Source organism: Macrosteles quadrilineatus, unplaced genomic scaffold, assembly GCF_028750875.1.
Source record: "Macrosteles quadrilineatus isolate MER2022 unplaced genomic scaffold, UCM_ALF_1.0 Scaffold_5__1_contigs__length_97177068, whole genome shotgun sequence".
NCBI lineage: Eukaryota > Metazoa > Arthropoda > Insecta > Hemiptera > Cicadellidae > Macrosteles > Macrosteles quadrilineatus.
This window is the reverse complement of record NW_026542598.1, coordinates 87,770,124-87,795,918: the sequence shown is the minus strand read 5'-3', so window position 1 is coordinate 87,795,918 and position 25,795 is coordinate 87,770,124. Positions and strand designations below refer to the sequence as shown.

The 25,795-nt window shown below is 35.7% G+C and overlaps 1 protein-coding gene across 2 annotated transcripts in view; it reads right to left on the bottom strand.

Moving 5' to 3' along the window:
* Nucleotides 1-4,012: 4,012 nt before the first annotated feature.
* The window catches only part of LOC128995877 (UDP-N-acetylglucosamine--peptide N-acetylglucosaminyltransferase 110 kDa subunit-like), a 109,997-nt gene continuing 88,214 nt past the window's right edge, over nucleotides 4,013-25,795 (bottom strand). For both annotated transcript variants that reach the window (XM_054420902.1, XM_054420903.1), the window contains 14 exons: nucleotides 24,130-24,235; nucleotides 23,048-23,188; nucleotides 21,357-21,487; nucleotides 20,366-20,489; nucleotides 16,656-16,937; nucleotides 15,790-16,029; nucleotides 14,986-15,111; nucleotides 10,922-11,116; nucleotides 10,281-10,361; nucleotides 9,417-9,521; nucleotides 7,847-8,074; nucleotides 6,114-6,366; nucleotides 5,743-5,866; nucleotides 4,013-4,750 (listed from right to left, as the gene is read on the bottom strand). In XM_054420902.1, the coding sequence (XP_054276877.1) occupies nucleotides 4,588-4,750; nucleotides 5,743-5,866; nucleotides 6,114-6,366; nucleotides 7,847-8,074; nucleotides 9,417-9,521; nucleotides 10,281-10,361; nucleotides 10,922-11,116; nucleotides 14,986-15,111; nucleotides 15,790-16,029; nucleotides 16,656-16,937; nucleotides 20,366-20,489; nucleotides 21,357-21,487; nucleotides 23,048-23,188; nucleotides 24,130-24,235 (2,299 nt within the window). In that variant the 3' untranslated portion in view covers nucleotides 4,013-4,587. The remainder of the gene's footprint in view (nucleotides 4,751-5,742; nucleotides 5,867-6,113; nucleotides 6,367-7,846; nucleotides 8,075-9,416; nucleotides 9,522-10,280; nucleotides 10,362-10,921; nucleotides 11,117-14,985; nucleotides 15,112-15,789; nucleotides 16,030-16,655; nucleotides 16,938-20,365; nucleotides 20,490-21,356; nucleotides 21,488-23,047; nucleotides 23,189-24,129; nucleotides 24,236-25,795) is intronic.

Below are 25,795 nucleotides of genomic sequence, written 5' to 3'. Positions count from 1 at the left end.
CAGTAAGAACACTAACCAGAGCTTCATTGCAAGTGATATCAGTAGATTTGACTGATTGTTGTTGCTGCCTGCAATGTCAGTAAACAATAATGTTTATATTAGTCGTATGTTTTGCTTTCATAGCAGTATTGTTATAGTGATTACAATACACATTTCAACACTTTGTTTTTAAGCGTTTTTTTTTTTTTAAAAGCAATTAGAGTAATCTGTTTCATTTCACGTACAATAAAAGTAATGTAAATACAATTTCCAGCATCTTAGAGCTATTAAAAATACATTTTCTATGTTTGAAGTTAGTTACTTTTCATGGTAAGTGGTTATGGAAGTTACAAATTAGATATGTGAACAAAACAAATTTTCATGTGTGTTAATGTTTTTATTGTCGAATCTATACCCACGATTTGGCAAAGCCCTTAACCCTTTGAGTCCAGGGAATACTCTCTAATTTTAACAATACCTTTTTTTATGTTGAATTTTAAGATCTTTTTAATAAAAAAATATATGGTATCTATAAAACAAGTTTTAGGTAGACACACAAAACAAGAAAACAAAAGTTGGCAAAACTTGACAGAGATATGCACTTCTTAAAGATTCTCCTGTGTTAATTTATACAAAAATTCACTGCTTTATTTGAGTATTTCCCATAAAAACATTGAAATTCAGCCGTAGGACTTACAAGTGGTGTATAAACCTGATCTACTTGTGATGAGAACTTCATCCTCCTGATTTGTCCTAGTTAGTCCAGGGTTTGTGTTCAACCTGTGCAACGTTTGTTTCCCAGGCAAGGAGACATCCCCTTAACCGCTCGGCTGTTGAGACAGTGCAATGGTACTTGCCTGCCTATCGATATATACAAAACAACACTAGAATACCTTCAGGCCAAGTATAGTTCTTAACTTCCTCCTCTCTCCGAGTCCCAATGCAGTATATGTGAAACACTGTTTCTGGCATTTGCGTTAAGTTGTGCATTTTAGAGAGAGCTTATTTTACAATCTTAAAAATTGAATTGGCGTCAAATTACAAATAGATTACAATATGAATACTAGTATTTTAGACTTCTACAGGGCACTTTAGTTTGGGTATTCTTCCACAGATCTCTTCCTTTGAGTGGTAAGAGGTTTGTTGAAAAATAAGTATAGGTTAAAAATTTACAAACAGCTGAGTGGAGCGAAGTGGCTAAATTTAATCCATACCATCAAGTGTATCCTGTACACAGAAAAGCCAGGTACAGAGCAAATACGCATATGGTAAGACCATACACTTTCAGCTCTGGTGTATTGTGCTGGAAATAATTGTTACGAGCGAGGAAGAGCCCGAACGGCGAGCACTGTGCGGGAATTTCTATCCCACAGGGCACAGGGCCTTCCTCTAGCGACTAGTGCTAGACACCACTTAGGCGTACCATTGCATGTTTCCTTTGAACCTTACTTCTCTGAGGCGGCTATCAGCAAAGCAGTAAACTGTGTAACAAACTTGTTTGTTTTTTCTGAGTGATTGGGAACAGGCGTCTGATAATTGTTTGACGATGCTTGCTATCAAGTGCTCCAATAGAGATACAGTTGGAGAAATTTTGGTTTTGACAATCTTTCTTTAGATGTTTGCAATATTTCTCCAGTTACATGTGGTATGTGTCCTTTACAAGATTCTTCCAAATAATTTGGAGTTTCAATGACCATTTATCATATTGTTGTCTCCGAAATGAGAATGCTTCCTTTGCGAAAATCCTCCCGAAAGGAAGCTCCGGTTGCAAAGTACCTAAAAAATAAATAACAATTAGCAGTTGTAGATTATATTAACCGTAGTTGTAAATAACCAGGAATACTAACCTTAATTTATAATAAAAGACTAAAAGTACTTACGTAAATTCCATCAGTCAGCTCGAATAATATTTTACTGCTGGATCACAATCATCAGATTCAGGGTACTTGTTAAGTTCGTTGAAAAAGCCTTAATTTATCTCTCATAACAGCTCCTAAAAATATGAACAAACTGTGGTACCCACCATGTATCTACTGTCCCTCGTTTACTTCTTGTAACCACTCTGATGTTGGATAAGGCATGCAAGAGTAATGTTTTTAACAACACGTTTTTACAATGGGAGAACTTGCGACCTTAGTGAGTGCTTTTCTGAAACTGACATTTGACAGGTATGGGGCCAGATAGCAGTAAAGATAAACATACAAATGAGAACACTGGCCCAAATTGCCCCAAATGTAGAGGATTATTTTATTATTTATAAACAACAACCACTTCTCTACAGCTTTGTTCTCAATCACTACGCTACAGCTCCAAATTTTGCTGCCCTGTCATGCTTCATCGTCATATGTGTGTGGTTTTACCATAACAAAAACAAAAACATACATACTAAGCAGTGATGGATCAGCTAGATTTAATGGAATTTATCTCTATATTTATAGGCAAGCATGTTTCTTTAAAACCTTCTTTCTCAGCTTATGTGCATCGCAGGGAAAATCTACTCATACTGTTAGAAAGATATTTTCCTGCAGAATCACGTTAAAAATTGAAATAAGCTCAGAAAAATAATTTAAATATTATTAAATATTTACTTGGGCCTTATGGGTTGCCATGCTGGTGACGACATAACAATGAAATATAAACAGAAAATCAAAACAAATGGAAGAAATTCCCACTACATGTTTTATTTACAGCATGGAGTGAAAATAGAAAATTCTGTTCATTACGTCATATTATTTTTGGTCGAGTTTTCGATCACTGGACCACCTCTAGTATATTTTTAAAAACACCGGAGAAAAAATTATATCTACTACTGTATTTACATGTTACCTCTCAAAAAGTTGCAAATGGTGATATTTGAGTTGATTGAATGGTGTATTCTGATTGCTATTGCGTTAGAGTGGACAGCCACAGATCTTTAAGAAAAATAACCTCTTCTTGGCAAATTCTATTTACTCAAGACAAGATTATTCAGTTGGTCGAGATGTATGCTGCATTGCACAGCATACTTTGATAGCTAGCTTCGGTAGCCGGTACTGTTTTCTGGTTTTGTATTAACTTACTTCTCAAGTTTTTTATGTGTGAACTAGGGATGGACGAGATTGGATTTTTAGTTTGAGACGAGACGAGACTAGATTTTTTATTTCTCATAAAGTTTCGAGACGAGATCGAGACGGGATTTCCCTTCTCATACACAACGGGAAATGCACGTTCGGAATTTTTACCTGATTTTGTAACATTGTTAGATTACTGTTTAAATACAAAAATAATGATAATAGGCAAGAATATTTACAATCTTTTATTAAAAAACATCAGCATAACATTTTTTTATTAATCACGCCTAACTTATTAAAAATGCCTACGATCAGGAAACACAGTGATATTAGTTAGGATAGAGTTCAACTTATCCTAAAATAAAATAAATCATAAAATAAAATATTAATTTTTATAAAATAGTTACTTGTTGTGACTTTTTTATAGTAATAAAACATTCCTCACACTGCTAACTCTTAACAAAACTTCTCAAATGTTATTAAAATAATTAAAGTAATATTTACATTTTTGAAGAATTAATTAAATAAGAACACCTTCGCAAAGGAAACGCAACTACAACACGCTCCTGTATTGCGGGTATTGCATTAACTTTCTGCAGGAGTTTTTAATTTTTTTTTTTTTTTTTTTTTATTGTCTTGATAAAAATCTTGCCCAAAAAGAAATCTCGTCTCGTGTAACGAGATTTAAAAATTCCCGAAAATTTCCCAAAATTTCGAGACTTGACCATCCCTAGTTCACATTATACCTTCTAAATTAGATCCAGCCTGTCAAAAAGCTTGACAAGTGCAAACATATTGATTCTCTATGTTGTTATTATGAGGCTTGTAAGTTCCAGTCATGACAAGCAATAATACTTACCAAAGATTTCTTTCCATATTTAAAAATATGGCGCTGAACCATTAAACCGAATTATGACAGTATTATAGCTTAAAAAATAAAAGAAAGGTTTTTTTAAGGATCTGGGCAATAAAAGACAAGAACCTCAGATTTCAAAATATTTATTTAATACCAGCAAATACAACAGTGCTGATACTAGATTATTAAAAAGCTTTGGCAAAATGTACAAATAAATAAAACGGAACATCTTGAAACATTATTCATTTGTTATTATTTTCATATAGAAAATGCAACATTCATAAAAGTTTAATACATTTTATCCTTAAATGATGAAACTGCCGAATTGAACTAAAAACTAAAATAAGTCTTAAAGTAACAACTTGGACACGTCTAAAATATCATTATCCATCTTTCATCTCTGCTCGTAAAAGAATCGATGGAGGAAACACTTCTCACTCTACCGGAAATATCCTTAACTAATATCAAACATCTAACATCTATCAATAAAATAGGGACAAAATATCGGAAGCGGTGACATTCACAAATGAAACAAATATTTAAAATCGGAACAGCAACTGTAACATTTATATGCCGACTGGACATCGTCAATACTTCATTTGTTTATTATCGATTGTGTAGTAAAATCTTATTATCACTTAAACGACTGCTTCAAAAAACTACGAGGAAAATAGAAATATGTCTTTACATAAAACGATTGATTCAGTCTACATTTTGTGCGGAGATATGGTCGGGCTTGTCGCCGGTGGCGTGACGGTTCCACATGATCCTGTAGAGGGTCTCCATGCCTGTAGCGTACTGCTTACAGTCAAACAGTGGACTCTCGGTGCGTGCACGCCACACCTCGGCACGGATGGCCTTCAAACTGTAACACAGACAAGTTGGTAACTCAGTTGACTTTGGTTTGGATCCTGGTTCCCACCACTACTGTTGATCAGTATAGTTCACTCTAAAACCGGCTTACTTCTTGGCTATACTAGATAAGTTCCGCACATGTATCCGAGGCCTGTGTGGACAGGCAAATAAAAGGTTCAAACAGAGCAAAAAAAAAAAAAAAAAACAAGTAAAAGAAATGATTACAAAAAGCTTCAAAACCTGATACTAAAACCTAGGTTATATTTATTATGTTCAGCCTAATAAAATCTACTTAAATTGTAATTCCCAGATCTTGTGCTCTCAAACCCGTTTGTATTTTAGTGATTATAATCTACATTTGGATATTATGCCACCTGAATATTGAGCCTTGTGCCAATCTTTATATTTTCCACATACTAGCAGCACAGTTGCTGACACCTCATTCTACCTGTGTTCAGCCTTTTCAGTCATTCTTGCCAGTGTCTTATCACATAACGTATATAATATGTTACTAATTTCTTCAAGAAACACTTACTGTACAATGGCATATCACTTTTTAATTCAATTCCACTTTTTCTTAAACTTGAACCAAACCTGTTAAAATTTAAAAGACAATTAAAATCTTTGTTGATTAAGTTTACCTGTTACAGCGTCCAAGAATTTTCATCTAAACTCAGTTCCATGAATAGTGATGTAAATTTTTTTATATAAATCTGCACCATTGTATATTGTATAAGATTGTATATTTGTAAATAGTTCTTAAGTATATGTATCCAACTTTTATTTCATTTTGACTTAGCCAATACAACTTGTATACATTGTTAATTCTGGTTGAATAAATGATTTGATTTGATTTGATTTGACTTGATATACACACTAACATTCAATATACAAATGAAACTGTCAGTTTAACTACTACTAAGGCTTACCCATCCGTACAAAATCCGTCCTTGTTACTTAATAGAATTTTTCCAAATAAAGAAACATTAAAGCATCACTCACTATTCTCTGTCAGTGCCGAGACGGATTGCGATCTGCTGATACTCAGCTCTGGTGCGAGCGATCAGTTCTGGCACTCCTAGAGTGGCTAGCTGAGAGGCTGCTACTCGTGAAGCCAGCGTCTCACCTACAAGGTACATAGGTAAGATAAATACATGAATTAAGAGGTGATAACAATAGACAACAAGCTCATATAATGTTTGTAAAAGGCTACACTATTCACACAACTCATTAAGTTATAAAAATGAATTTAGCATTTTTTTTAAGACTTACAGAAGGTTAGGTAAAACAGTTGAGCTCTTGATTCTCAGGCAAAATTGGGTCGGACCGGACCCCAAAAATCAAGTTCCTTTGGAAAGTATTGTTTTTTTTACCTGGCAGTGTGACTACTGGTGTGCCGGTCCACAGCACGTCCATGCTGGTAGTGTGTCCATTACAGAGAGGAGTGTCCAGGCACACGTCAGCTAGCTGGCCACGTCGCACATGCTCCTCTTTGGCGGCAACGTTGGAGAACAACAGACGGCCCGGGGGTAGACCCAGAGCCTGCGCCGCAGCTTGCAGATTCTGCTCTCCTACGGCCGGGAACCGCAGCAGCCACAACACTGCGTTGGGCACGTTCTTCAGTATCTGCAGCAGAATTTGTGACATTCGGTTAATAGTCACTAAACATAAAAATATTAAGAACTCAACTAAAATACCTGAAAGTACAGGGAATCAAAAATACACAGTAAAAAAATTACAAAACATAACAATTATATTTTTTTTAGAAAGCAGATTAGAAAGACATTTTTTGTGAATATCCAATATTAAGACGAAACATCAGTTTAAAATCCTGCAAAAATTTTTATATGTATCCATTAGCCTATGAACACTATTTTTTTTACAGATAAACTAGTTGAAATTAGTGAATGAAAAATAAAAAATCTTTATATAAGCCACTTGGGATTTCTTTAATATACAGATAAAAATATGATCATAAATTTTTTAAAGTAGTACAGTAGACTCTCGCTCATTCAGACTAATGTGGCGGGTGTCCGGTCCGGATTACGAAAAATCCAGGTCCACAGTATTGATAGCCCAGCAAATGCAGTTTCACCGGTAATAGATGGATTTTAGGTACGATTTGGTAGAGAAATATTTTTTTATTTAAGCATAAATCACTTATTACTGTACTGTAATAATAAACCATACTCTCCAGTTTCAATACGATTTTTGTCTAATTATAACCTATAATTTTTAACGCCGTGATTTCCGAGTTTTTGACTATCCGAGGTAGTCTCGGTCCCGTTTAGCTTGGATAATCAGAACTGAAGAAATCCCTACTGTGCCACTAAAAAATTCACAATTGCCGATCTGGACTAGCGGGAGTCCGGACAAGGCCGATCCAGATGAGCGAGAGTGTACTGTAGCCTAGTTCCTTGAAAATGATTTTTAATTGGTTTAAGAGGTGAAAAACATTAAATATAAATACATAATCTAAAAGAGTTTGACATAAAACAAAATCTATCATATGAAATAATATGATGGACCACCATATTAGACCTGAAGAAAAAACTCTCTTTCTTGGTTGAAAATGTTGTCAGTGGTTGTGAAATATTGTAATGTTTTGTGTATGTAGCGTTAAGTTGTGTGTCTCTTGTGCAAGTTGGACTCTTTGCCACTCAGGTAAACCCGCTATCCTCACAAAAATCATAGAACCTTATGCATGTTGAATCCTTAAAATTATGAAATAATTACTCTTTTCAGTTATCTACTTAATTTTTTTTTTAAAGAGGTTGGCGGCCTCTTTTAACCTTGCATTTGCCCGTCCACATAGACTACAGATCTGTGCGTGGAACGTATCCAGCAAAGCAAGGGGTGAGCCGGTACAGTACAAAGGTGAACTGTACAGATAAAAGTTAGTGGCAGTGACCAGGATCCGAACCCACGACACTTCTGCCTTGGGCCCGAAGTCCGCGACGCTACCGACTGAGCCACCAACTCACCTACAAATTACACTGTCCTATGTCCTAAAATAAATCGTAGACAAAAATAAATTTAAAACACACACACACTTGTATTCCATCAACAGTAATTATTTTCTCACTCCATCTCCCGAGATACTCACATGCACCCACATCTGCAGCGTAGGTGGGTCAATCTTGTACAGCTGGTTGAAGTTGCAGTAGACTATTGCGTCGTCTGGCAGCCCGTACTGCTGCCTGGTGGTGATCACTATAGTTTGCGGCACCTCTTCTCCAGTAGCTGCTTTGTTGTTGGTCTGGTTGGTGGCGAGTCCGTTCTGTACGACCACTCCGTTCACTGACGTCTGAATCTGGCCGGAGGCTATCATTGTCTGTGGACAAAATTAATGTTTAAATAAACAACAATGAAAATAAACAAGCTAGCCTTATGTTATTTTCTGTCAAAATTGTCTTATTTTTTTATTCAGGGAGTAAAATTGACTTTTAGGATACTAAAGTAGACATCCCATCCAGACGGACCAGCTGTATTTTTTTTTTTTTTTATTAAAAAAGCAACATAGTTGAACAAACCATCAGTCTGAATTTCAATGTTATACCCATGCAAAAAAGGAAAGTCATTTTGGCTGTTAATGAATTATTCGAAAAGGAATAGAGTTTAGCTTGCATACCTGAGAAAATTAGGATTCTAGGGGCTAACAGATTCACAAAAGAACACTAAATAACACTGATTTTGCCCTGTTGTGGGATTTTCTCATAGAGTAGGTTGTTGTGAATATTACAGTGTATCTATAGCCCCAGTACTCTAATTTTAACAAGTTAGCAGCTAAACTCTATTGTTTCAACTAAGGATGGACGAAAATAGATTTTAAGTTTGAGGCAAGATTCTTTCTTCTTGCCATATTTCGGGCTCACCATTTTGGTAGTGGTTGTTTGTGATTCAAATAAACTTACGGCCAATTAAGTAAGAGAGAAAAATCATTTATTGAATAGTTACAATTTTGTGTACCTTCCTCTAAAAACCCAATAACAAGAATAATGAATACTGGTTGCTAAGGCATCAGCTGACGCCACATTACTCGGGAATCATTTGTTTGCACAATTCTACAGTGGTTAATAAATAACAATAAAGCACAAAACGAGTGTACAAAATAACAAAAGCTTACAGGAACTTGTGTTACTTCTGATCGCGGTGATAATGATATCGTATACAGTAAAACCTATTATATCCGGTATAGACAAATAACTGGATAAACCAATTTTATAGATTTTTGAGATGTACACAGTTAAAAAACGCCTTCAGAAAGTCTGAAAGTCAGAAAGTCACCCGAACTATGTGTGTTCTTGTTACGTTTTCTTTTTGTAATCTAGCAAATTTCTCGAAAATTTTAGACACGCCCATCCTTAGTTTCAACCCGTGGTTTTTGTTACTGGGATAGTTGATGTGACAAAAATATGCTATAGCTAACAATAAATCATTCTATCAGTTCAGCTTGGCAAAAAAATACGGTGTACAGAGATTAGTTACAGTCTACAGTGGCTTAATTCAAATCCAACCAATTTTTGTCAATTTTTACTTTAAAACTAGTGACAATTTTAACATGGGGATAATTTGTCTAGTTTTATCGATAGTCAATGATAGAACTAATAACATTGTACATGGTTTTGGTTTGCAAGATAAACTTGTATTGGTTTTAGCCTACACAAATCACTTACTTCAATAGGTGAAGCATTGGAGAGTTCGGCCACTTTGAGTGAGATCTCAACAGGTCGACTGTTCTTGTTGTCTACTTGAGGTGCCACAACCTTCACCTCCTTCACCTGAGAAACATATACATATAAATATCATATAACTCCTGTTATTTTGTTGTTTTCCTTCCTGTACCGTACCCCTTAGGACCCTAGGTTCTGGATTAACATTACTCCAGGCTAGGCCTAAAGGTTTGTGGCCTCATCTTTTAGATACAATCCATTGGTGATTGGTGGAATATGAACTCAGAACTTGAAGTCCTGCGCTCTACTACTAGACCAGCTTGCTCCCCCACATATTTTGTACTGATTTATTATTATGGCAAATAAATAATTGAGAAAAAACAATGGATTTTGGTGCAAACTATAATTAGTATATAATGATATGCTTTGGTCCAGGATCACTTCTTGAATATTAACATGTTATAAGATTACCTGTTTCCGTCTATGATCCTACAAATTTATCACTACAAATTTAGGATCATAGACGGAAACGGGTAATCTTATACCATTTTCATATAAATAATTAGTATTCCTTTATCTAGATGAAAGGCTTCCACGGTCACGGCAGATTGTCAAATCTTGGTCTTCGGGTGATTACTGTGTTGTTAAAATAGTGAAACTAATGGCCAATGTTTCGGATGCATAGCAGCTGTCCATCTTTGGGGCAAACTACTATTCAACTGAACTAGTATTCCTTTGTGACAGGTGGCATCTTCTGGCCACAGTAGAAGAATGCACGTTTGAATTATGGATAATTTCATAGGATTACAAAACTCAAGAAAAAAACCCTTTCGTAAGCCAATCAGTCGATATAACAGTTATAATTACCTGAGTGCTCTCCATAATGGGAGAGAGATCGGTGGCGTTGATCACAGCCACGTTGTCCGCAATATCTTTCTTGCCTCCCAACTGCAAACAAGCAATAACATTAATCATCCTGCTGACTTTTATAAGTAAGACAATTTCAATGTTTTTAATTTCCTTTAAAATGTCACTAGGTTAAACAGTGGTACCGTGATGTGCTTGCGGTTCTCTTGGAAAAATCTAGAATGGTTGAATTAAATGAATATCAAGTATCAATTAAACAAAGTAGACAAAGTTATTTCAAAAAATTTAAAAGTGTGTATAATACGGTTTGAACAGTGTAATAAAAGTTTAACAGGACATACCAAATATGTAAAATATTTAAAAAAATATTCACAAGTTGAATTAATTTTGCTCAATAATTCCTAACAAACGTTTTTAATCAGAAGGTCGCAGGTTCTAATCCTAATTTTCAGAACAGATCCATTTTCAGTAGAGATTTTGTCATTGGGATATGAATTAATGATGATATCTAACAAAAAGGTCGACGTTAGATAGTAATCAGACCAGGTTTGGACCGTTCAATAATGTAAAAATGTCATTGGCATATAAAGCACACACATACAAACCAAACACACAACAGAAACAAAATTATGGCTACAAACCTTTTCAGTAAGAACGACTCGTTCTTTTAGATGGGGGAACATCTGCCTGTGGTCTCCAACGAAGTAAGTGTGAGGCATGAACGCCAGTTTCTCGCTGTACTGCGGCGCAAGCTCTACCGGAGAAGTCACCTGGTCGGTGATCAAGTAGTCCATGAAGGAGGCTCCACTAGTGCCAGGGTAGCCTAGCCACATCACCTGTAAAAGACAAGCTTTAGGTGAGTCGGTAACACAACACACTTCCATGACAGCGTCGTGGATTCCTATCCTGGTATGAGTTCACCAGCCTAGCCACATCACCTGTAAAAGACAAGCTTTAGGTGAGTCGGTGACACAACACACTTCCATGACAGCGTCGTGGATTCCTATCCTGGTATGAGTTCACCAACAGTTCACCTGCTAAGGCTGGAATGTTCCAAACACCTGAGGCCTATGTGTTTTTATCAATCAATTATTTAAGATGGGGACGCCACTATGTGCGTATTTTAGGGGTCTGCGGGTCCCCGATTTTTTCGGGTCGGGTCGGGCCAGCGGAAGGCCCGAGAGACCGGGTCGGGTCAGAGATTTTTTCGGGCCAAGATCGGGTCGGGCCAAAAAAAATTTATTATTTTCAAAGTTATAATAAGTAATTTTCAAAGAAACACTCTTACATATATTATTACAGCGGAATTAAAACGTTAAAATTATAATTAAATATTAAGTTTGCTCACGTTTAAGAACAAAGACACAACAGAGCAAATGCCGTACTGTCACTAGCCAGAGCCAGTCGTCTACTGACAAAACAAAAGCCGTGACGCAACAGTGCAAAGAAAACGAAGTCAAAAGAAAGACTATTTATCCAGAGGTACCAGTTTAATTATTTATTGTTTATTCCATACCTAGTTTAAAATATATTTTAGTATTTTATTTACATAATAAATTATAAACAAAAGAAATATCTGATATCGTGTACAGATCTGTATCTTGTTCTTTTATTTTCCTGTGTCTTTTTTGTCATTCAGTAACAAAACAAAACAACACTTCTGATCGTCTGGTTCGGCATTGTATGGTCACCATTTAATTTTTTTTTAAGTATCAAGTATCAGCAAGTCTACAAAGAGGTTAGGCCTAAATATTTTATAATTTTATGAAAGTTTTTATCAGTAAAATTATTTTTTTCTTAAGTTAGATTGAGTTTCAAAAAAGATATTTCTAAGATCCAATACAATATTTACAAGACACAAACTACCATGAATTAATTTCTTTGGAAATTATCTGTAACAGTTTTATATTTTTGAATAAAGAAAATATATCTTTTTGTCTCTACTTCCTTCTTTCGTTACTTGCATTTTGTCAGCAATTGGAACAATCGGGTGGTGTAATAGGGGTGGGGGAGGGGGAGGGTCTATGACCTTGAGTGTCCCCGGGCCTGGCTCTGGTTGTGTAAGAGGGGCGGGGAGGGGAGGGGGAGGGTCTGTAACCTTGAGTGTCCCCGGGCGCCCGGCTGTGAGAGTGATTCATGGTTTTTTGTTTACATTCTACTACCCTTCCCCCTTCCTTCCGAGAAAAAGACCCTACAGTTTCAAAAACATCGACTTACAGTATAAAAACATTGAGTTGTGTTGCTAATTAGGACACTATAATGTCTCTGCTGTCTGCTTATGTTGCCAAATTAGCATTTAACTTTCTTTTCTCTTGATTTAATATAATTTTCTATATATTAAGAGTTCCTTTTCAGGTACCTAATAATTGTGATATTGTTTAACTTGAGTTTATGGATTTTTAATTCTTTTCATTTATTAGCTAAAATCAGTTGTTTTAGGATTTTAATCTCTTGCAATACCGTAGGTCTATAACTGTGTATGACATGATATATGCAATTTTTACAGTCTTTACTATAACTAACTATACCATAAACAATGTATGTGTGTTATTTACTGTTTTAGAGTTTTTAAAGTGAATTAGTTTACACACAATCTTTTCTTCAATGAGTTCTCCACTTGTCATGTTGCTTAGTCTATTACTATTTTAGGCCCTATAAAAAATAATTCCTATGTAAAGCTGTAGGCCTAGTAATGCCAATAATAAATAATTCTTTATTTATGATGATATGTAACTAATAATGCTATTGTAAGTGTGAGGTTTTTATACTTAGGAGGTTAGGAGGCAGGGAATGAATGATTCATATTGCATGGTGGAAACATAGAATTTTTATTTTCTTCTTGCTTGCAGTCTTTAAGCCAGTCCACAGGCCCTAAACTTGAGATAAGGTTAATTGATTTGTTTATGATCCTTTTATATTAAGTTCCATTACAAACTTGTTGTAATTTAGCTGTTTAGATATTTCAACAGTTATGAAAATGGGAAAGAATGGCTTGATAAAAAAAATTATTTTCTTCTTTCTTGCAGTTGAGGCAACTCCTAAGCTGTAAATAAGTTATGAACATGAAATGATATACATAAATACAATCGTTTTTCATATGTTATTTTTAAGTAATATTATAAACACAGATAGGAGTTAAAAAAAGAAAAAAAATCTGGTAATTAATAATTTTTGGCCCGACCCGATTTTGGCCCGAAACCCGAGGACCAAAATTATCAGCCCGACCCGACCCGACCCGAACCAAAAAAGTCTGACTCGCAGACCCCTAGCGTATTTTAACCCAAATATGAGTGAAGGATGAGTGTAGGATGAGTGGCCCGATCTTGTAGTCTTGTTAGTGACTAAGGCCGACATGTTCCTTAGACACAGCTGTTAATTAATAGCCCATACAGCTAATGGCAACTAAGGGACCTACAGTTTATAGTGGAATCCGAACCACATTTTTTCCTTGTAATTTACGAATTGGTCTAATTATCAGGATAGTACTGCCGATAGTCGTAGTACTCACTTACTAGTGCGGACGTTAATCCACACCAGGGAGCATCGCATCCACAGGGCATCCATATAAATATCCACAATTCGTGACCTCCTAGTAGCTGGATTACAGGACGACGCCACCCGTCCCAGTCATCTCCATTCATGTGGGGCATTATACAAAGTTAAAGGAAAAACAAACAGTATCAGCAATACTTAAATACTTTACTTTTAATTGAAATGGCGACCACATGAAGGTAGGTATTTTAAGCCAAGCATGAATGGAGATGACTGGCGCGATCTTATAGTCTTCTTACTAAGGTCAACATGTTCCTTAGACAGGCCTGTTAATTAATAACCCTTACAGCCTATACCAACTAAGGGACTTACAGTTTATAGTGGAATGCGAACCACATTTTAGTCTTGTAATTAACAAATTGGACTAATTATCAGGGGATAGTCGTAGTACTCACTAGTGCGGACTTGAAACCACACCAGGGAGTATTGTATCCACAGATCTGACACATACTTTCTCCAATTAATTTGTCAACAACCCTTTTCATGGGGAAGCAGTGGGAGTATTTGATTGATGAAATCACAAAAGTTGAGATAACTTTTAAACCGTAATTTTTACAGCAATGGGGGTTGTACCATTTAGTTGAAAAATTAAAAGGACTATAACATACTACATTTCAATAAAAATATTTCCCTGGTTGTTTTGAAGAAAATCCTATTTTCTAGTTATTTAATGGGATTATGAGAAAATCACCATAACAGACATTCTACCAAAACTCAAAATAAAAAACTTTGATGGAAACAATGGGCTGCTTTCTCTATAAAGGCTTCTTTGTATAAGGGGATAAAGTAGAAAACAGAGAAATTAATTTTATTCTGCAGCAGGAAAATTACAAGTGAGGAAGATTTCAGACCCTTACATTGTTAATGTGACAAACCAGATGCTCAAGATCCCTGGAACCATAAATCTCAACCTAGACACCAGCGGTCGAACAAAAAGAACCCCACATGCTAACTCGAGAAAGACAGACCTACGTCTTTCGACATGGGTAAACAGTTTATCCAAAAACTCAACCTATATAAAATACCATGCAAATCTTACATTACTGAGTATTATTTTGAGTTTCAGCGCTCAACTCATGTCATATTGAAGATAAACAGTCATTTGATCTATTTCAAAGTATTTTTCTCAAGTCATATTAGATTTTCAACCCACCTGCACAGGTGCTGGACGGAGTGCAAATATCTCATTCCTGGCTCCCTTGGTGTATCCGTTCATGTTGACCAGGATGTGGATTCCATCTGCATTAATTCTGTCTGCTGCTTTGCCGTTGCATGGGATCTGTGGTAAAATTCCAACATTAAACACTTGAGAATAGTTAAACCATCACTAAGTAGACATTTCTTTGGCCAAAATGAATGTTTGCATATTATGTTTTGGATAGGGGTGGGCAAGTATGATTCCACTCATTGTTGTCAAGCATTGCACCTATTCTTGAATATTAAATTAAATAGAATTTTTGATTTTTTTTTAACTATTTCAAATTACATATTGTTTTTTTTTTATTATTTAATTAGGTACCTAGAATCTTAAGGATAGGTAATTGTTGAATGTTTGGGGACTAGGTATTATATTAATCGGTAATCGCCCTCTTTTTTGCTCTTCCAAATGAGTCCATATAATACAATATATAATACAATATATAATACAATATATAATACATATATAACAATATCAAAGGCACATTTCAGGAATACCTTAACTTTGAGAATCAATTGCTATATTATCCATTATGTTAGGCCTACCTTAGAAAAAGTAAGCCATAGGAGAGACAGAAGACACATAAAACATGTATTTTAGATGTCTTCTGTATGTTTTATGTTCTACCTGTAATTCTTCTAAGGTAAGCTAGCTGGTCTCCCTTAACTCTACAAAATCAAAATCCTAGTGCCTTTCCTTGACGAAAACTAGCTCTAGATTTAAATCTTAACAATCATCTTAACATAACCCACAACTAACCTGTGAGAGGTCAATGAAGTGTTCGGACTCGCGGGCTATCTTGGTGCGGAAGGTGGTTCCGTCGTCCGCACTGAGAGCGTAGCAGAATATCTCCACCCTGGACCTATCGTGGAGGCCGGGGATACTCTGCATCAGATGTGAGGTCGGGTGGTTGCCAAAGTCTGACGAGACGTAGCCGATACGCAGCCGGCCGCTCACCTCCTTCGGATACTTGTAAGGTGGTTTGTGGAGAACGTGAATCTGCAACCATAGGATTATATGTTAGGTACCACTAACTTTTCGTACAAAAGGAGTAAGATTGAAGTAAGATACAATATACTCCTTTTCAATATACTTCAATATATGACGTAAGGGTAAAAAAGTTCAAAACTTTTGTTACTAAGTCTCTTATTTAGTGAGAAAGATAACAGTTAACATCTTACAACTTAATGCTATACACAAACCAAAATGCCTTATCAAAGAATATAACTCCTCCTTGTACACAAACTAACCTTATGACTTACTTTGAAGACAAAGCTCAAAAATTTAACTAAAAACTCTCTCAGACAAAAACTTAATTTTCACCTGACATATACATAAAAACATACAAAGACAAATTCTGAAATCCAAAGATGGGGTAGCTTTAGGAGTATAATGCTAAATATTACTTAAATAGAACATAAAATTAGTATACTATCTTAAAACTACAGTTTACATAACCCAGGCCTTCAGCTTTGGTTCTTCAACATCTGTCTCCTAAACAACTATTCTCATTGCGTATAGAATCAGCTTCCAGAACCCAAATTGTTGTGAAAACTCAATTTGTCAATAATTGTAATGAAAAATGTCTACAATCCTTAAATATATATAATCAATCGGTCACTAACCTTCTCCAGACACAAGTTGGCATGTCGTGCCGCGATGGCCTTGCGGAACTCATGTGTCAGAGGGTACAGCATGGAGTGGTGTGGATGTACCGACGGCAGCCTGTTCTTGTCTAGCTGTTCGGCTACGATGCTCACCAACTTCTTCATCCGTGCGTCGTAGTCCGTCCAGTCGCACACTATTTGCAAACAGTGCGCCAGATTGCAGTACGCATCTGGGAAGTCCGGTTTTAACTTCAGCGCAGTCCTGTACGACTGGATGGCCTCGGGAATGTTGCCGGAGTCCTGAAACAGGGAGATAAGTTACAGAGATTTTTAAGAACAGTCAAGTCCCGGTTATGATAGCAATAATCTGAAACAAGTAAAAAGAGGAACTCTGAAGAAAAAAACCAAGAAAGGCCTTGGTAAAAATAGTGGACCCAAGTGATGGTTGATATGGAACGTATAGAACACATGAAATTGAGGGAGGTGGAAGGATTTTTTGGTGCGGCAAAATATCAACTCAGATATACAAGGCCATGGGAGGAAGAGTCTCAATTATTTGACCTAAATCAGAATCAGCTGTGGTAAGGTTAGATGAGCATTAGAGTCAGACAACACACAAAAAATAAACATTATAAACATCATTAACAATCTTCCAATTCATTAAATGTCTCTGTAGTCAAACCAGTAGGAGGCTTTGAATAAGATTTTTCTTGACAATCTTACACACTGTGACCATAATGTAAAGGGTAGCAGAGAGTTATGCAGTTAGGGCCAACTGTGTGATCGTAAACAATTAGAAAGTACAAAACAGTCAAGGCAGACACCTAAAGCCTGACCTGAAACTTCCGAGTACAAACTGAGGCGGCAAAAGGAATTTTATGGAACTCGATTATAGCCAGGCAAGGTTCAAACAACACAGAAAGTTTAGATAACTGGATAGTCAAGACGCCACTGGTTCATAATTTAGATTAGAAACAATTCCTAATTAATACTACATGTTCCAAGATTAAGGCAGATACTTTTATTCTCAGAGGTTATTTATTTTACTTAGTGGAACATTATGCCTTTGGTAAACATCAACAAAAATACAAGGTTTGTTGGCCAACAATCAAAAATATTAAACTCTAAACAGGTTCCCTACCGGGTGTCAGGAGACTACTCATACAGAGGAGTCTCCCCCCCCCCCCCCCAGTAATTAATGTGTTTAACTTTAAACATTTAAACAGCCACCCAACCATATAATAACTTATAAACAGCTTACTTACCACACATCTTATGGTTACTTTTGTTGAAGAGCTCTCTCTGTATTACAATTGCAACGTATACCAGCAAAGCACCCATGCACAATGATATTCAAACACAATTACCAAGTATTGTATGAGGGTTTCATATACAACTATACAAACACTATTGTTGTTGGGATCACAGGCTTACCTAAATGGGAGAAAGGCCATCTTGGTACAAGAAAAACAAAAATTAACTTGATAAAAATTTGAATAATTTTCTGTTAATAACATTGTTTTCAACTACGGAAGGTTTCGGTTGGATTGTTTGTGTTCAAAAAAGGGTTTTATGTCTCTTGTGATGGACTCTTTCCTATTTCATAAGCCTGTTATCCTAACGCAAGTCCTTTAAACCTAGACTATTCTATTCTATGTTACATAAATAAATTTATAAACCTTTGTAATTAGTTTTTTACTACCTACCCAAGTGACAAACTGCTATCAAACTAATCCATTTGTCAGTACACCAGATAACTTTCTTTTCATACTTACCGCAAGACACCATCTGGAACTACCAGACTGTCTAAATACTCAACTTACTGCAGTGCTCTGGCCGCCAATGAACTGTAAATACTGAAATATAACTTACGATAATGCAAAGCTGCACCCAGACTTCATCCGACGGTTTTTGCTGAAGGACTGCTGCTAAATGTGGCTGAATCAGAATTTGGCTACCACGAAGATATACCTGGGTGTCAGTTTATGCATGTTTTCGTAATTTCGTTCGATGAGAAAGAGAAATAGGTCTATTGAACAGATCATTTCGTGACGACCACCGCTTGTGAAGGGGGTCAGGAAAAGGTTTTAGTTGGGGAAAGAAATTGATAAAAGGTGCTTGAAATAACTAGGGCAAGACGGCACAATGATAGGGAAGTCAATTTTGCTATGACAGTAGACTTAGCTAATTTCTGTGGATTACGAAAAGCCAGTGAATGTTGATGAAATCGTCAACATGGTACCCCTTTAGTTTAGTAGTATATTCGTTTCTTTTTTTTCTTTTTAGTTGACCATGCTACATTTTGCCACAGTTAAATCAATCACAAAATTGGGTGAATTGAAAGAAAACTGCTAAGTCAATGGGGTAAGGGGAGATTTATCTTCCTGACCAACGAATAGAATTCAGAAATTTCTCTTTCTCATATCTCATCTCTGAAACACCTTTACTTGTTTATCATACAAACCCTGTCATTATTACTCCATCACTAATTACAATACAACTAGGATAAATTAAATTACAACTTAGTTTGTGCAATCTCAAAGCAACTTAAAGGATAGCTCAAAGCAGCTTTGAGTTAAGCTCACCAATTTGTCAGAAACATTTCATAGAAATAAGATTTCAGAATCAAAATCGTAACTAGTTATCTAGATAACTGGTACTTAGATAGAGCTTTCTCTGCTACCCAATCTTCTTAAACACTAAATCAGAAATTAAATTAATTGTTAGTATCGAGTGAATTATTCTTCACCCAGTTGTAAATTACTTCCATACAACTCATCCCTCCAAAAAGTTCCTAATCAGAGACTTTTTCATTAAGTTTCAGAAATAAATCATCAACCTCAGCGATATGTAAAACTAAAACCTTAGTTAAAATAAAATCTCAATATTGCTTTTCAAATATTTACGACATAAATTAAACATCCTTAATAATCTCTTGTTAAAAAAGTATCATGTAGTATCTTAGACTATGGATGAATCTCAACATTCCATTCTCGTATTAAAGTAGTCAATGGACAAAAAACAGTAGAATTAAGCCACTGATAGAGTACGCCATTGAAAATTTAATATTCATTTTAAACTCCCTAACTTTTTCACCAAACCAAACTAAAAGATCATTACATTTAATATAACATTTTAGCCTCCTAATCACATTTAAACATTATCATTTGGTTTAAAATACCTGCATCTATGTGATCTATGTGTTGCGGTATGACAACTAGTTTCCTAACATACAAGCCAATTAAAAATATATAAGACACACACACGTGTACAGAAAAGACAAAAATCTAAGTACCGGAAACAAAAAACAAAAGAACTGAACGATGTGGGTATGTCACAAACCGAACGGGTGCCGGTTCTAGCTCGGATCTGGCGGATCCGGTAGTCCGATATTCGGATCCGACCATCACTAGTCGAATCTAGTTGCCATATGGCAACACATCGTGCATAGATACAGGTATTTTACACCAATATAAAGTGAAAGAATATCTTTAGCATATTTAACGTCTCATAACCTATCTCAGTAACAAAAACTAAGCAAGATAGACTTTAGCGCACTCTGTGAGTTGCTAATTCAACTGTTTTCTTTTTTTAATAAAATGTATACTTCAGTATCCAAAAGTCAATAGTACACAATTTATTGCACTCAAATTTTCACTCACTCTGTTGCCAATTACTTAGTAAGTCTGCTATGTTTTGAGCAACTTGTGTATGACGTATCATGTTACCTTGTGAATGGAGGCGAGGTTGCTATGAGCGTCAGCGAACGCAGGGTTGATCTGTATGGCTCGTGTGTAGCACTGCAAAGCTCCTTGTATGTCTTGCATCTCCTTCAGCGTGTTTCCCATGTTGCTGCAAGGAAAAAAAATGTCATCTCAACTGTTGCACTAAAGATTCAGACTATATTTTTTACAAATGTGTATTGACTATGACTATCTTGCAGCTGCAGCACAGGAAAAACTTGTAAATATAGAAATGAACTTTGTCCTCAGTCAATCTATAGTGTTTGTCTTTTTGATATGGTTCTAGCCCGCCTCATTGTACTGCTATTTTCACTTTCCAACAAGATGAAATCCTTGTTACACATTGGAGTTTTAGGTAGCATTAATATTGATAGAAAATTTATCAACCTGACAAACAGACATAATTTATCATCCCTTATTTGTGGTGGTATAACATTGATTTTAAAAGAACATATTTTCATTGCCAAGGAAAATATCAAGTCTGACTAGATACACTTATTTGTAATTTCCTTAAGAAATACATAAGTATCAAAATACAGACATTATTGACTGATTCATAGAACAACACCATGAGAAACGATGTGAGAAGGCAGCTTAGGTCCCTAGATTAATTTTTGATTGTTAGTAAAACTAGACATCCCCATGCCCATATTGAATTGTCCCCAGTTTTAGACTCAGTTGAATTGAGACCCCAACAGAATGTGCTGATGTATATTACTGATTTCTATTGAATACACAAACTGATTAAAAAACCAAACCGATAGAACAACCTAATGTAAACCATTATCTTTCAAGTCACATAGACAATTTCAGTAACAAGAAACAGAGAAAAAATAGAGTTTTAACTGAAGTACTAGAGTAGCTCATTCAACTACATGTTCTTTTTTATTAAAAAAAAGCTACAACTGGTTTATATAGCAGGGATATCTACTTTAGTAACCAAAAGTGAATGTTTAGCAGTAGGTTATGTACTGACCTGTAGGCATCCGCAAAGGTCGGCTGTATGCGGATGGCCTCCTTGTAGTGCATCAGAGCCTCGTTGAGTTTCCCTTGCTGTTGCAGGACGGACGCCAAGTTGCTGTGGGCTGCCGCAAACTCCGGGAACACCTACAATCATTCACTTCCATCAATAATTCTGAATTAATTCAAACCCTGGATTAGATCCATTTGTTACAACTATTGCAATCCTCTGAAGAACAGAAATGATTTTTTAATAGTGATCTCTTCGATATGGTCCTGTTCTTTTACGATTGAGCTCTACATTTCGTTCACATATTCAATTTTGAGTAGTTATAATACTGTATTAAAGATCTTGTTGATATAAATCTCTTCTTTCTAAAAAAATAAAGTCTTGCATTTGCTTTGCAGATTATAACGATCCAAAAAGCTACAGGATTCTCCTTCACCTCAAGCCCTGCTTTTTTAAGGATTGAGGCTAATGTTTAGTTTAATACAGGGTGTCCCGGAACTCTCTACCAGTATTTTAGGGCAGTGCTCCTGGGTAAGAAACATAACTAAATATCATATTTAAACTGTCCGGAAGTCCTTAGTTACTCACACAGCCGCCATTTTGTTTTTTTCAGTTATTAATTTTTTTCTAAAGAATGGTCAAACATACGAAATGGAAACTTTGCAGAAACATTTATGACAACTAGACAAAGCTACCAAAAAATTATCACGATTTTTCAAATTCATAAAACAAAATGGCGGCCATTAAAAATGTTTGTAAAATCAATGGTTTTTGAGTTATTTGAGAAAAAAATTTTTAAATGGCCGCCATTTTGTTTTATGAATTTGAAAAATCTTCATAATTTTTTGCAGCTTTGTCTAGTTGTCATAAATGGTTGTGCAACGTTTCCATTTCGTATGTTTAACCATTCTTTAGAAAAAAATTAATAACTGAAAAAACAAAATGGTGGCTGTGTGAGTAACTAAGGACTTCCGGACAATTTAAATATGATATTTAGGTACGTTTCTTACCCAGGATCAATGCCCTAAAATATTGGTAGAGAGTTCCGGGACACCCTGTATATTTCAATTATCTGAGAAGTTGTAAATTGTCTAACCCATTGACGAAGACTTACATGCTTCACCGCATTTCGCCGTGATATAGTCCTACTAACCCAAAGGCCTTCAAGAAGTACAACAAATCTAACCTACAAGCAATAGCATCGTCGTGAACTTATACTCGCAATCGATCCATTTGGCCGACGGTGACATGGTGGTTCTGTTGGCTCAGCGTTGCCCTGACAAGGGTACCATTGAGGTCTTTTACATGCCAGGGATCGAATCCTGTACATGTGCAATCTAAATTGAGCTAGCTAATGTATGGCTTGGCTGAAGTGGAGGGTGTGCAGATTAGGTGGAACTTGTCAGCATTAGTGAGTTAATAGGGATTGCACACAACATTTGTTTTTCTTCATTTCTACATCGGTTTCAAAATCAGAATCAGAATCAAAAATCTTTATTTATGGAGAAGACCAAAGATTTTTATTTTTTAGCTTTTAATTTGGTTGAAAATGGACATATCTTGTTGAAATATATGATAAAAGACATAAAAGGACTTAAGACTTGGAAAAAATATTAAAATAGATAGGTAAAAATTATGTTGTTGTTGAGCTAAAAGGTCAATAAATGGGTTGATTTGATCAGCTATATGTTCTTCACCTCCAGAGCCTTGAGGTAGAGTCTTGTGGCTTCCTCGATGTAGCCTTGCTCCCTCTTGATGTTGGCCAGGTTGTTGAGGGAGTCTGCGTGTGACGGGCACAGCCGCAGAGCAGTGTTGTAGCATTCTTCTGCCTCCACCACCTGAAACGTAACCAGATAAATAAATCAATCCCTTAACCACGACCTTAACAAAAACTAAATAAATGAATTATTACTGAACCTTGATTATAACACCTTGAATAGAGATGAATCACTACTTTATCTACCAAAGAAATACAAATGTACATAAGCATTGAATTTGACTACTTTTCATGCAAAAGATAATATCACTTGTCTTTTTGTTACATAAAAACTTAGTAGACGGAGCATTTATTTGTGCTGTAGACACATAAACAGGCCTTTAATGAAAAGGAATCGGCTATTTACTACAAGAATGTGTGTAAGCACCTTGATTTTTCAAGCTGAGCCTGGCTTTTATTCTTGCGATATCAGAAAGTTTCTGCGAAGATGCTCTGTTTAAGATTTTCAAGATTTGGTGCTAATTTTAAGAGACATTCACAGTTAAACCGGAACTGTGGAGGGTGCTTACATTTAAACTGTGGCCACAGAAAAAAATTACCATTAATTTTGATTAAGATATATATTGTACACTATTGTAAAACAATTGTAGTGGTAACAATAACATAAATACCAAATCAATCCAGTTCAAAGCTACTTCATTTTGGCCAGAGATCTGAGGATCAACATTTTTGACCCTACCTGAAGTAATAAAGTCTGTCATATAAAAAGTGAACTAATATTTTTAGACTGAAAAGGAAGGTATCTGATTTTCCTGCCCAGTTCACACAGTAGAACAAATTTATAAATCTCTTCTCTGGTCTTCAGAGAAAAACCATATCACACCAATATGGTGTAATTGCCTCTTTGGCCGTTGCATATGGCCATTTTTGAAGAACCTTACAATTCAGATGTGGTAAAAGTATTATTGTTATCACAACCACTTGTGACAATCCAAGCGCAATGACACTCTAACAAACTTTTCTTGTTCTAGCACAATCTGTTCTATTTAGTTGCTAGCTTACCTGTCCTTTCTCCTTAAGGGCATTTGCCAAATTACAGTAGGCATCGGGGAAATTTGGCTGCAACTCGATGGCTCTGCGATATGTATCGATGGCGAGATCGATGAGACTAAACAAACAAATAAACTAATCAAAGTTAGAACAACATGATACTTAAATTACATCTAAGTGGTCATATCCCTTTGGAAATTAATAAGAGATTTGAAGCTACGCAAATCTTAAAGTTTTAGTACAGCTTAAAAAAACAACTAGAAATTCGTTTTGACTCATCAAATGTCAATACACACAATTAATTATAGATTGAAAGCGCAATGTCATACCATCGTGAATCGTTCTTGTTGACCATATTTAATAATAAGAGGTTAATATGTCTAGGGCTATTTGTCGAGTTATTTTTTGTGTTTTCATATTTTATTAGTTCATGTTCTAAGTGTAGGCCTAATAATAGTTTGACAAAATTAAGTGGATAAACTTTATACCCTGATGGATATGACCATGGTTTAACATAAGCCAAAATCCAGGTCATCCACTACTAAGGATGACGTGGATTTTGGCCTCAAGGGATATCAAAACAAAAAAGTAGATCGGTCCAGAGTCTAGGTCTTATCACGAGACCTAGGGCAATAGCTTATTTCCTATAAGGGAAATTCGCCAAAAGAGAATATTACTAAAAACAAAACACAGTTCCTTTTTTCCTTTTTCTGAATTTACCAGACACAATTAATTAGATCATGTAAAACTTGTAAATTAGGCTTCTACACTAACATGTTTTATTATAAAATTAATCATATCACATAGATTAACCAATTAATAATTTGAAAATAAGCAAATTCAACTCAATTTTATTAAATAATTTGATAAAGCCAAGGAAATTGTTCATAAGAAAATGGGTCTTACTGAGACAAATGGAACCGTTTTGCCAGAGATGAAATCTCTTTATGGTGTATTAGTATGCAAATCAACACAACACCGTCAGACTAGCCACTTTGATCATTATTCAAGGTAATGGTGTGCTTAGCCTGATAGAAACACTGATGGGACTTACGATTACACAAATAGCCATTTGTTAGGGGAATGTATTACTACTTTAACTACAAATGTTTAATTAGAACAATAACTATACCAAATATGGCAATGATTCAACATTTTAAATACATAAAAGTTATTTGGATAGAATCACAAGATAAGACAACCAAATTTCCTCGAGCAAAGAGTATGTTTCATGAGTAACTTCTTCAATCTTCAGTATTTCAAAGCTATAACAGGAAAAGAAAAGAAATATGGTAGCACACTTAAGAAGGTAACAAAACAAAAATACTAATGTTAGTAATATCACTAAGGCCGCATTTACAGGAGGCCAGTGAGCAGGAAGTTTGCCGAGCAGGTTACCTGCCTCTAGTGTATTGAAAGTTACCTGTGGCAGGTAACCTGCCTGTAGTGTATTGCAAGTTACCTGTGGCAGGTAACCTGCCTCTAGTGTATTTCAAGTTACCTGTAGCAGGTAACCTGCCCGCCAAACACGGCTCTGAGTAAAATAACCAACCGCAACTTTAGTTCTGGGACTGAGATATTTCATACAATGAGCTTTTTAAAGACGTGTACGATTGAAGGTTAAAATAATTTCAGAGCCTAGACAGAGTTTAGAAATTAATCTTTATCTAATACTCTC